This window comes from Limulus polyphemus, unplaced genomic scaffold, assembly GCF_000517525.1.
Source record: "Limulus polyphemus unplaced genomic scaffold, Limulus_polyphemus-2.1.2 Scaffold3507, whole genome shotgun sequence".
Taxonomy (NCBI): Eukaryota; Metazoa; Arthropoda; class Merostomata; order Xiphosura; family Limulidae; genus Limulus; species Limulus polyphemus.
The window spans coordinates 61,664-75,257 of record NW_013669117.1 but is presented as its reverse complement, the minus strand read 5'-3'; the positions used below and the strand labels follow the sequence as shown (position 1 = coordinate 75,257).

The following is a 13,594-nucleotide window of genomic DNA, read 5'->3' as shown; positions in this document are numbered from 1 at the left end:
CCCATTTTTTGGAGATTAGTTTAATTTTACTCATTCTGTGAGGATCAGTTTAATGTTACCCATTCTTTGGAGATTAGTTTAATGTTACCCATTCTGTGAGGATCAGTTTAATGTTACCCATTTTTTGGAGATTAGTTTAATTTTACTCATTCTGTGAGGATCAGTTTAATGTTACCCATTCTTTGGAGATTAGTTTAATGTTACTCATTGTATGAGGATCAGTTTAATATTACACATTCTTTGGAGATTGTTTTAATGTTACTCATTCTTTGAGGATTAGTTTAATGTTACACATTCTTTGGAGATTAGTTTAATGTTACTCATTCTTTGAGGATTAGTTTAATGTTAGTTTAATTAGTTAGTTTAATTAATTAGTTTAATGTTACCCATTTAATGTTACTTATTCTGTGAGGATTAGTTTAATGTTAGTTTAATTAATTAGTTTAATGTTACCCATTTAATGTTACTTATTCTGTGAGGATTAGTTTAATGTTACTCATTCTTTGAGGATTAGTTTAATGTTACACATTCTTTGGAGATTAGTTTAATGTTACTCATTCTTGGAGGATTAGTTTAATGTTACTCATTCTTTGAGGATTAGTTTAATGTTACTTATTCTGTGAGGATTAGTTTAATGTTACTCATTCTTTGAGGATTAGTTTAATGTTACCCATTCTTTGGAGATTAGTTTAACGTTACTTATTCTGTGAGGATTAGTTTAATGTTACTCATTCTTTGAGGATTAGTGTAATGTTACTCATTATTTGAATTTTTAATAATTCAAGTACCAGTATTAAACTCTTGATAAAAGTTTTCTTGAATAGTATATACAGAGGTTTAACTGTACCTCTTTCCGAGATGGTATCAGTAAAGCCGTTCTAAGGGTTCTCATAGACTTTTCCAAATCCTGTGGGGGGAGAAAAAAGTTTGGAAAAGTGGAGAACCTGTATGTGTTCCAATTGCTACTGGAAAAAGATCTTTCATTTTTTTCCTTCGCATCCTGATTAGGATAACTAATTTCTCCTATGGAGCTCACCTTACTTCTTTCCACATCTTCCAGTTCTTCTGTCAAATCACTGACATCATCAACTGTAGAACACGTGTTTTCTTTGTGTTCTACACTTTCATTCTTCTCTTCTTGTCCAACTTTGAACAATTTACAAAAACTAGATTCTTGGATATAGCTATGATCTTGACTAGCTGCACCAACCCTACAAAAACTGTCTTTAACAGTTGCTGAAATTACCTGCTGTACCTCCAAAGAAAGTGGAGAAAATGGTCGAACCACTTCAAGAATATGTTCAGTGTTATCATTTGTTTTCATCTCACCAGAATCTGGACTGACTGCTCTCATCTCGGACCCATAACTTTGAATTCTGCATGATGTACAAGTGGGTAGTGTAACAAAGTCTCTAGTTTCACTAGATGTTTGCTGGAAATGAACTGAGCCTTCAGGAAGTGAACCTCTTTCATCTTGTGGTGATGATGGATTGTCACTAGTCCAACTATTTTCTTTATTTATTGCCATATTACGCACTTGAACATACATCATTTTATTTATTTCTTCCTTTTCATCAGGATGAGAACCATTTACACTTCTCTCTCTACCGATAGTTCTAAACTGCTTACTCTGCATCCACTTTTCATCAGCTTGAACAGTCCCAGGATATCCACTGTCTTCATCATCTCCACTCCATGGGTGATCCTCAGGTTCTTTCACATAACAACAGCAATGTTAATGAAGGTAGAGAGTGTGAAGGTCACGTGTCAGAGTTTCCCATCCTTTCTCCTAGGCTTCTTAATACATCTCATGGATTCAGCCCAAGCCAGCATTTGTTTAAAGATGATCTAGCGGGTTCTGACGTAGAAGTGTTTTCGTCTGGAGAGTTGAATTCACAGTGACATGAGCAACAGCTGAATCCGCTACTCTGGATTCTACATCAGCTGGAATACATTGAGTGGGAAAGGTTTTAGACATGGAATTCCCCTCAGATTCATTATTCTGATCATAGCTGTCTGAAACCCCAGCACTACTCTCTCCAGCCATTATTAAGACAGATGCTGCAGGCATCTTTTGGAAATTTTGAATATCATTGACTTTTGTCAGATTTCTTGAAGCATTGTTTCTTTCTTGTGAGGGTGTTTTTGCAGAAGAATGGAGCTCATGTGAATTGATACTAATCTTTTTGAAAGTGTCATTATTTGATGACTGCTTTATTCGTTCTGTCAGTTTTTCTTGGATTATATCTAGCTCTGCTAACTGTTTCCTGAATAATAAAATAAAATAAAATATTGAACAGCATATACTACTTGACAAAAAAAATCAAGAACAAAAATGCAAATGTGTGTGTGTTCTTAACTTTTTTACCCAAATTACTTCCTCATTCATGTAGTTTAAAAAGAAAAACCAGTACTGTTTTCTCAATAAACAATAAATGTGATATGTGGTAGAACTTGTCAAATTTTGAATGTTTTGCTTGCTCAGGTTTAAAAGCATCATTTTTTACATCATGTTATTTGCACTACAATCAATATGAGACAAGCTATTTAATTTACATCCATGTTACACACACGTAAATAGTAATATTTTAGAAAATATTATACTCATTCAGGCATAGTTCAATAGATTTGGTATAAGTTGAACAAAGTTTAAATACAGTTACACCAAATATATAAATAATTTATAATTATTTGTTTATTATTTTGATAAATAACTCCAAAAAACTTTGACTGTTTTCACACTTAGCTGTACCCATTCTTAACAATTCACATTCCAGCTGAAAGAACAGAAACATATTAAAGTATAAAATCATAAATAATATTCAATGTTAAAGTGGTATACAATTTTATTTAGGCCTATCTATGGCCTTCAAAAAGTTGACGACTCTACATGTTTCAATGTTACAACGTCATCCTCAGGAGTGGGATGACGTTTTAATGTTGAAACATGTAGAGTCGTCAACACTTTGAAGGCCATAAATAGGCCTAAATAAAATTGTGTACCAGTTTAACGTTGAATATTATTTATGATTTTAACTTTACACACAAGTGCCAAAATACTATAAATATTAAAGTATATTTCAGCTATCTGTGCTAGCCATCCCTAACTTGGAACTTACAGACTAGAGGGAAGGCAGCTAGTCAACAGTACCTACTGCTAACCATCACTCTTATAACACACCCATAGCCCCAAAATGCAGAATGTAATCTTGTGGTAAAGAGACACAAACCAAGAATCTTAGATTCAAAGTCTGGCATGCTAACCACTAGATCATGCCCTGGCCAAGAAATTAAAGAGAACTGAAATCTGACTATAAAGTTTCATTATTATTTTACATGCAAGTTGGGCCAGACATCTTTAAAATATCAGTTCTAATTTGGAAACAATAACTAAAGTTATCATTATTATTTTACATGCAAGTTGGGCCAGACATCTTTAAAATACCAGTTCTAGTTTGGAAACAATAACTAAAGTTATTCTAAATCAAAATTGTAGTGATTCACAAACAACATATCTAAAACTTCATTATAGACCACATTACATAAAAACTAGCATATCAGGCAAAATGACTCTCTACTTTTAACACCCTTCTTTCAGACACACCTACTTATACTATTACTTAACGGTTTTACTTGTTTCTTTACTTAAAGGAGAGAAAGTATACATGGTCTACTAATGTTTTCAGCCCAAGAGATGTAGTACCTATTAGGTGGTATCATCTGTAACTGGTCTCATTATGGCAATCTGTCTTTTATGTTACTAATGCTTTTAAAATATTAATTTCAAACCCAATATATTCAACTTCAATACTAGAATTCATAAACAGATAGATAAGTAGATAGTAATAATAAAAATAAAGACATATTAACCATTTCTGAGAAAAAGAATTAAGAAACTGCAAATAATTGATTCATCCCAGCAACACAATAAATATCTTACTGGTGACAAACAGGATAAATGAAAGAAAAAAATTATTGTGAGCCTATGTTTCATAAAACACACAACTATCATGAGTGTTCTGAATACTCCAAATGCAGGAAAACCTTGGACACTCCATAACAAAGTAAGTACATATAAAGAACAGGATGAGTGAGACAACCATCAGTATTAAAAAACATTACACAAGGTGTCAAAATATGTCAAATATTTTAGAAAGTACCATAAACATATTTACAAAAAAAAACATTTCAGATACGATTGTGTTAACTTTTTCAAAACAAAGTAACTCATGTTGTCTTTAGCATCAGTCTCTTTTCGATGTATATGCTTCAATTCACTGAACAAAACTTTTAAAGTTATATCATCTAATACACATTTTAAGTAATTCCAAGATAACATCTGCACATTTTTGTTTATGATTCAAAGTCCACATTGATGATAAGGAAATAAAAGCAACAGAACTTTTTACCATAATAAAACTTATATTTATTGCAAGCTTTAAGCCTATATAATGAAGTCTTCAACAGGTAAACACTTGTTTTCTACAAATGCTCCAATTTATGTGAAAATAAACAAAAGTATCCAAATAATGAAAATTTTCATTTGTTAAAATAAGAGATTACATAACCAACACATTTTTATTACAAAAAAGAGAGAACATCAGTCAAGGAACTCAGATGAATAGACAAATGATAAAGACAACAAAAGTACAAAATATCTTCAACATGAAACTATTTAACAAATTATCTTTTTTTTTGTAGATAGAACACAGCAAATCAAACAGTTTATGAAATTAATCAAAAAGTTGGTTTAGATATTAAAATATGAAAGCATTGTTATAACATCAAAAGTAAATGAAAATAAAAGCAAGTGTTTTCTGTGAAGCATCAAGAGAAATTCATACAGCAAAAAAGAGAGAATAAGTCAGTTGGGAACCAAGTACAGATAATACTACATGATAACAATGTGCTTAGCCTACAGATTCTACAAGTAAAGGGTGTGTGATCCCATGACATGTGACTGAAGAGAACATAGGAAGTACAGAGACGATTAACAGGTCTATGTCTTGTCAAAATCACTAAATTAAGTAAAAGTAGAGAGAATGTATAATTTTGAATAACAGAACTTATGAAACACAAACTTATGATAGAATTAGTCAAAACACACTGAAATTCATGTGTACTTCATGAAACAATAGTATTACAGTTTGTTTCAAATACAAGTTTACTAACTTACAGAGGTCTCAAAACAATCATTTGTGTGTGTGTGTCCCAGCAAAGTATTTTCAAAAACTTACATAACATACTAACAGCTCTTTGACCCAATATAACTATATAGAAAGGTTAACTTGAACTATAACAACTATAACAAGTAGTTGAAAAAAAATTGATAGTAAAACATTTTCCAAAATGACCTTTTTATACATAAAATAAAAATTGTAGCTGATGAAAATGTGAACACTACCATTATTTTCTAAAAACAAAATTATTTTACCTATAAAATAATAACAATTAAAATGCTATTTAAGCCTTAGTTTTATCTGGTATTGTTTTAAAAAAAAATTATTAAAACAGAGTTCTTGACCAATACAATTAATACATTAATCTTGTCTGCGAGCACTAAAATAAAAATGCCAAATATATGCTGTCCAAAATACAGAAAAATTATCATTTTCTTTTTATTCATTACCAATTTACTCTGACCACACTTCCTCATTGAAAACATAAAAATATTTTTACACATAAATTTTTCCTTGTTTGGCATCTATGAATTTAATACATAATTATTAAACCTATCCATACCAATGATAAAATTCTCAGTAAAACTTTTACACATCTCAAGGTCAACACCTGTACTATAAGAAGCTTAAGCATCAAATCTAGTTATTAAAATGTTATTTTTATCTTAGCAAGAGTTTTTGTTTTCATAAATAGATTATATGAATTTTTAAACAAAAAATAAAGTTATAGGAAAAGGAAATAATATGTTCAAAAATATTTATAAGCTTCGGTAATTCATTAAAATGTTAATTTAAAACATCTTACTTACTTTAACAAGCCATAGAAAATAGAACCTGAATTTGAAGATGGTAACTCTTCCAGATAAGGTACACCAAAATAATTTGGTAACACTTCCAAAAGTTCGTCCTAAAAAAAATCAAGTTATCTAATAACTTTTAATACTCGAAAAACATGTAAATAATATTTAGATTAATTCAAATACATTTTTTTTTATTTCTTAAATACACATACTGACAGAAATTACTACATTCAAACAGGAGCTTTAGCTTTTCAAAAATGAACCACATGGATTGAAGATTGTGAGAAATCATATCCAATTGAAAAAAATCTAAACTGTGTATTAATTTCTCTCAAGCACAGCCCTTTAACACAAGAACGTAATGAAAGGCTAAAGAAAAAAACAACATATTCTATTGACAAATGGTGACTGACGACAAAAAAAGTAATAAATTTTCAAATAACAAATGGCATCATTAATTATTCATCTAAATCTTTGAAGCTTAAGCCTTTCTTCGGGAAAGTGACTGAAAAAAGGGCTAGGGCTTAGACCCAAAACTTTTAGTTAAATAATTAATCTCACCATTTGTTGTTTTATTGTTAATTTTTATAAATTACCTTCCTTATTATTTCTGACACATGAAACTGTAAGAAACATTCTGAGGGTGAAAAAAAACACCAATGTGATTTAGTCACTGTTAAACATAAAAACTGTTATTTAAATTATATTTCCAATAAAAGAAAAATTACTTGGGTGAACTTTGAAGTGTTAGCCACACTATCACTAATTAAAAGTTATCCTTATATCCAATCCTTTGTATTATATTTACTTTAAAATTTAATATTAAAAATATTTGTAGTTGTAATTAAAATTGTTGTTTTTAGTACAAAGATCTTACATCAGATGAGTTAAATTTTCTAGTATTTAACAAGTTGAAACTGAAAAGATTCAGATTTAAATAAAGTGTAACAGAACAAAATATAATAAATAAAATCCACAAGGGTCACCCGTTTCTAAGCTACAGTAAATAATTTATTCACTTCCGCTGCAACAAAACTGAAATATATACCGATGTATACAAATTAATGGGAGGAATGTCATTAAATATTTGTATAAGGTTTTTAAGACATGGCTATTTTTCAAATTGATCATAACTTACAAATAGTACAAAAAAAGATTAGTAAAAGCTTAGTACATCACTTGTAGAGGGGCAAGAATCCCACATCTAAGTGACTTATGAAAGAAGAAGTACTGAAAGAATATATAAAAGTTCTAAGCTAGTGTCTAAAACAAATAAATAAACAAAAACCAGCCAAAAAAAACGTTTTGAGAGATAGTAATTAAATATAATATTGTGAAAAAAGGGTGAAGAAAATATGGAAGAAACAAGTAAATGGGAAAAAAAGGTAAAACTATTCCAGTTTTGTTAATGTACTTCGTAGTTACCTACAGCTGTTTTTTTTTTTTTAAAAAAAACTTTCTAATAAAAGTTAGGGTACATCTAATGATCCCTAATTATTCAAATTTGTTTGTCGGGAGTGTTGGAGAAGTCTTTAGTAAGTCCACAACACTTAAACACTTGTTATGGCTCAGGTTCACTGACACACGGATCTCTGCCAATCAATGAGTTACACAGCTTTTCTCTGTTTTGTTTTTAATTTAGTCTACCTACACATTAGTTAATCATTTAGTATCAAGAATGGTTACTTAAGTACTTCTGTTTGTCATTAACCAACAGATAAATAATTTCTACATCTCAACAAACTTCACCCTTCACTGCAAAAAAGTATACATTTACACATTGAGTATTAAAATTATGTTAGGGTCATGTTTTATATATTGTAGAGAAAAATCTTTGATCTCTTCTTTCCAAGCCGACAGTACACCAGGTCTTAACATTCAAGCCTAAAACTCTCTGTACCTCGATGTGGCTCACTGCTTTAATGTTAGTGTCACCTACTAAAGTTACATAAATATTTTCTTAGGTTTCTCAAAAAAAAAAAAGAGTAGAAAAATATTTTCTTTTTCCATTTTTAATTGTTTGCTCTTTTTTTTCAGCATTTATTTATAATACCCAAAACTTTTGTTTGGGCCAACAACAGTTATTTTGGCAAAAAACATTTGTAAAAGCAAAATAAAACTCACTTTTTTTCTGCTACTGGATTTTATGGTGCATGACAGTTGAGTGTGAGGAGTTACAGTAACCTACAAAAATAAATTTCATGGAATAAGTGTATAAATTTCCTTTTACCACCAGCCTAATGTATTAAGTCATGTATAAACAATATTCATAAAACATTAAACATAAAAAGTCCAATTCTAAATCACTGTATGTAGCTTTTAATTTTAGCACCATCTCAAAGGTTTTAAGTGTTTCTCTTATATACTGTTAAACCTCGACAATATTCATAAATTTTACAAACAGCACAGCACACACGAAATCTAAAGATACTGATTTGCTGTTGTATTGTCCTCCATTCAGATTTTAGTTTAAATGTTGTGTTTACCTTTTATATGTATAATATGTCTAGTGTTAATAATTTAAAAAACTTCAATTAGGTTTGTGTACAGTACTCATAAAAGTAACATACACATTGCCTAGTTAATAAATACAAAATAAACTTCTGTTTATTCCTTTATAGAACTGTGTACAGTCAAAAAAACCTTTCTTAATAATTGTCACACAGCACTGTAACTTCAAAGGGAATTTAGTACAAATTATTGAAAGGGAAATGACAACTTTCAAGTTCTTTGCTCTTATCAGTGTTTCAATTCAATGTGACAGAACAATCACCTACTCCGTAAAAAATGCAAAACAAAGTTTTAAAATATCCTAAAGAATTATTGTTTTAACAAAACAAAAAACTGACATGAATTTTTATTTATTGCAACTAAATCCTAGTATTCAGTCTTATTTTAATAATGTTGAACTGTAAAACTGCTTCATGTCTGATGATTATTCACTGACCTTCAATTGACCACAGCACTGTCCAGTTAGATTTAAAATGTTGTACCATCCAGATACATACTGAAATCCAAATGTCAAAGGTGAAAGGTCAACTGACACAAACCCAATTACTTTATCATAAAATTGATCTGTAAGAAAGAAAAACAAATTTCAAATTGTAGATGATATTCACTAAAACCAAATTATTAAAACAATATTGAGATCTGATAAAGTATTACCATGTTATAAAGTTCACCATGCCATAACATTAAAACTGCTGGTGTTTCTCACCTATGTGACCTTAAAAAATAAGCACCTATGTTTAAAAGTCTGTAAAAAATTGCAAGAGATTGAATGGTGTTTTAGCATACAGTATATGTGGCTTAATTAAAGAACAAGTGAAATGAACATTAATTTTATTTGGATATGTGGATAAAGTTACACAATGGCTATCCATGCTAGCTGATCTGAAGTTTGAGCTCCGAGGCTAGAGGGGTGGCAGCTAGTTAACAGCACCCACCACCACCAACTGTTGGACTACTCTAATCAAATAGTAGGATTTGACCATTACTCTTATAATACACTCACAGCTCTTAAGTGTGGAGCAGCAGGATGTAAATGATGGATTCATAATCTGTCAGGCTAATCACTAACTAAGCCATGCTTCTCCCTGATATTGCAAATTACTAGCTTCCAAATGTTTCAATTTCAAAGTAAAAACCTTTATATGAAATTTTAACTGAGCAAGTAAAATATATAAATATTAAAAATTAAAACGTATTTGCATAATTATACATACTACGTATTTAATTTTCCCTCTTTAATGATACATATATGTCCAAAGATCACAGAGATCCAATTTCATAAGTCAACAATAATTTTGCTATGTATATATGCAGACACAGTTAGATCCTCTGTATTGTATCCACTATAAGGGAATGGTAAAAGAACATAAAACAGTCACATAGTAATAGTATATAAAGGAAATAAAAGTTATAGTTTTTCCTATATTGAAATTATATTTCCGACAGGTATTACTTCCACCCACATACATGGCTAGTCTCATTCAGCACTGCCCTCTATTTGCATTTTTTTTTTTTTCATTCCACAAGCCTTTTATTCTTACGTACCCTCTCAGGTCACATAGCTTAACTGATTCATGCATGCAAATTATCATGAAACAAACCTCCACCAATAGACGTGCCTCACACATACGTAACTCATGTGACTCCCTCTATGCTATTCTACCTAACTATCACTTTGAGTTTAGGCAGAAAACTAAGCAGCAGTAGACAGTGGGGAAGGAAAGGTGGGAAGTGTGAGAAGAAGTGAGTACCTTTAGGAAATATATTTTCAGTGTATGAAAATTATAGCTTCCAACAAGGTACCTTCCTTCTGCACACATAGCTAGAATCTCACATAGGTGAAGGGACCAATGCAAGAAAGAAAAGAGAAGCATCCTCCACAAGCATCCGAAGGACACCCTCAAAGTATAGGATAATATGTGGAAGACCGCACCACTTCTTTATCTGGTATACTCTTCACCCCGACATGGAAAAGGTGAGACTGAGACAAGTGAACAAAAATGAGGAGCACATCTCATTGTGGGTAAAATAAGGGATGTGCCCCAGGGTGTAGAGTGGCTAGACCATGACAAACAATGGATGTACCCCAGGGTGTAGACACATCCCTTGTTTGTCATGGTCTAGCCACTCTACACCCTGGGGTACATCCCCTGTTTGTCATGGTCTAGCCACCCCCGGATGTAGAGTGGCTAGACCATAACGAACAGGGGATGTACTCCAGGGTGTAGAGTGGCTAGACCATGACAAACAAGGGATGTGCCCCAAGGTGTAGAGTGGTTAGACTATGACGAACCATACACAGCAAGTCATCTACATTCAAAACTCTACAACCAGGAAATGACATCCATGGGGGGTAGGACGAGGATCATACCATCAGTAAGTCAACTTCAATCCAGAACTCAACAACCGGGGACCAACATCCAAGTGGGGGTATGAAAAAGGATCATACTATCTTTACCTCAAGTTCAGCCAACCAGAGGGAGATTTATCACCACCAATCAGTGAACAGGGCACATGATCAGAATGAAATTCAGATATATCGTTCTCAAATCAAACATACAAGAACCACTCCAAACACAGTACCATCCCTGGCATAAAGACAACGAGGTGAGCACAAGAGGAGGAAGCAGAGCAATGACCAAGTGCACCCATCGGGACCCACAACACAGAGAAGTGCACCCAAAATGAATTGAGTAAGTGAGCAGGGATACCCTGAACACATATGTGAGGACTTATGTTGATTGGTTCAGCTTTAAATCCAAAACACAACCACTGGGAAGCGATATCCAAGCGGGGGTAGAATGAGGGATCCCAATCGACGGGGTGAACTACTAAGACAGTGGCACACTACACATGTGAGTACATCATGTCCATTATTTCAGGTCTAAATCCAAAATTCAACTGCCGGGAACTGAAATCTAGGAGGGGGTAGCATGAAGGATCCCAATTGTCACACCATGAGTGTGATCAATGTGTTGATTGTGTTCAAAATGGAGCCAGTGCAATTGGTGACCACAAAACCCAATATTGAAAATCAGACCAAACCTGATTTATTCAATCTAAGGAATGGCAGCTATCTCCTGCTTTACCCATGAAGTTCCGCGATGAAGGAGATTGAAGACCCCTGATCAAATAACCAAGTGAGTAAATCCGTAATAACAGGAAGAGTAGGACAAGCAGAGGAGAAACCCTGGCCCAAAGACCAATAGCAGAAGACATTTTACTTACATTGATAAACAAAACGTTGAACAAAACGTGCCAATAATGAAGCTACTCGGCATGATAAACTGGATTTTCTCACTAAGAATCCGATAAAGATCAGGCATGAAGATAAAGAGTAGGAATGGCGAGATGAACTACCCGGAACTGAGGCTGCCGTAGAAGGGATGGAGTGGTGGGAAGAGGCAATGGTGGAGCAGATTGGGTCTGAAGCAGCCATGAAAACCACAGTTGAGCCAACCAATATGGGGCAATCAGAAGGACCTGACATGAAGTGGATGATAGATATCATTCTGGGATGGAGTCGAATAGGAGAATAAACATAAGGGAATTTGTCTGTTCAATCCTGTACTGGAGACCAAAACTGAGGTAACTTGGCATTGAGGATAGTAGCAAATGTATCCAGATGTATCCTGAACAGATGTGAGGGTAAGACATAGGTGAGAAAATTGGGCATGGGACAAAAGAACAGGTCAATTATGATCTGCCCCCAAACAGGTAAAATGGATTCCAAGTGTTGCGAATACAGGAACAGAAAATCAGCCTAATGGTAGGCCAAAGTAAACTGGTCCACACTCTGTGGAGGGCGAGGCATACTTGTGCCATCACATAACTGAGATACAAAACACTTGGCCTGAACCCCAATATCAGGAGAGGATGGAAATACAAAATACTGAGAGGAAGGAGTATCAAGTAACAAGTAAGGTAGAGGATCATAGAAAATCAGGGAAAGGGATAAAACAGAACATATATGTGAAATCATGTCTAAAAAACCTGCATTAGGCTTAACAGAACCCACAGGAGTAACCAGGGAAGACTCGGAAAATTCAGGTGGAGGAAAAAGATTGTCGTCATCCCAAACAGGTTTGGTTTATTCAGGTGGAAGTTGGGCAACATCAGAAGGTTGATTCAAATAACAATCAATCTTCTGACGAATAATTGACGATAATTTCAAAGTTGATTTACCCCACACACATACACCCGAGGCCTGAGTAAATGTATTGGTAGAAGGTACAACCTCCAATGTGGCAACATTTATTTCGGAATTCATAATGTAAACCAAACACAACTGTGTTTGTAAAGAAAAACAAACATGGAAAATTAATTCATTTCCATAACTGGATTTCAACAATAAAATAATACCACTATGAAATATTAAAATGGAAATTACAGGTTGTAAACTAGAAATAAATGCTACACAAATTTGAATTTGAGTTGAGAGATAGGTAGAATAGAATAGAGGGAGTCACATCTATTGGTAGAAGTTTGTCACATGCTAATTTGAATGCGTGAACCCAGAGGGTACATAGGAATAAAATGCTTGTGGCGTGGGAAAAAATTTAAAATAGAGGGCAGCAATGAACGAGAATAGCTATGTATGTGAGCAGAAGTAAGGCACCTTGTCGGAAATTAAACTTTCCAGATATAGTACATATACTAAACACTACAACTCTCATGACAACCTTCAATAAGAAATATATTTTCATAACAGTATTTGAAATGCTTATGATATTTACACAACATTCTTTGTTTCCAGAAATTATTAATTAGTATAGCAAACTTTTAAATAGGCAGAATTTCATATCAATTACAAACTATGGAAACATTTCATTTCATCATTAGCATTCTTCCTCAAAAATAAAGTATTTAGATATGAACAAGAGATAAACAAAGGTATGCCATTATCCTTGATGTATGTGCACATATTTTGGAATATTTCATTTCAGTACAACAGACTCCGAGTTTCTTATGTTTCAGTTATACTAGCTTATATCACAGTAGATGACTGCGACTTTATAACAGTAGATTAGTGTGACTTTCATCATAATAGGTTAGTACAACTTTATCCTAGTAGATTAGTGTGACTTTATCATAATAGGTTAG

General features: G+C 32.8%; 2 protein-coding genes across 3 annotated transcripts in view; both read right to left on the bottom strand.

Moving 5' to 3' along the window:
- LOC111088304 overlaps window positions 1-12,360 on the bottom strand; it is a 15,079-nt gene extending 2,719 nt beyond the window's left edge. Inside the window, exons 1-2 of one of the 2 annotated variants that reach the window (XM_022398009.1) lie at window positions 12,333-12,360; window positions 1,037-1,713 (exon numbers count right to left, since the gene is read on the bottom strand). In XM_022398009.1, the coding sequence (XP_022253717.1) occupies window positions 1,037-1,636 (600 nt within the window). In that variant the 5' untranslated portion in view covers window positions 1,637-1,713; window positions 12,333-12,360. Of the gene's footprint in view, window positions 1-847; window positions 1,714-12,332 lie in introns of both variants that reach the window. The other variant, XM_022398008.1, reaches the window with a different exon arrangement.
- LOC106469478 (C2 domain-containing protein 3-like) overlaps window positions 1,838-13,594 on the bottom strand; it is a 70,195-nt gene continuing 58,438 nt past the window's right edge. Inside the window, exons 17-20 of the mRNA XM_022398010.1 lie at window positions 8,928-9,055; window positions 8,105-8,164; window positions 5,990-6,087; window positions 1,838-2,267 (exon numbers count right to left, since the gene is read on the bottom strand). Of these exons, the coding sequence (XP_022253718.1) occupies window positions 1,838-2,267; window positions 5,990-6,087; window positions 8,105-8,164; window positions 8,928-9,055 (716 nt within the window). The remainder of the gene's footprint in view (window positions 2,268-5,989; window positions 6,088-8,104; window positions 8,165-8,927; window positions 9,056-13,594) is intronic.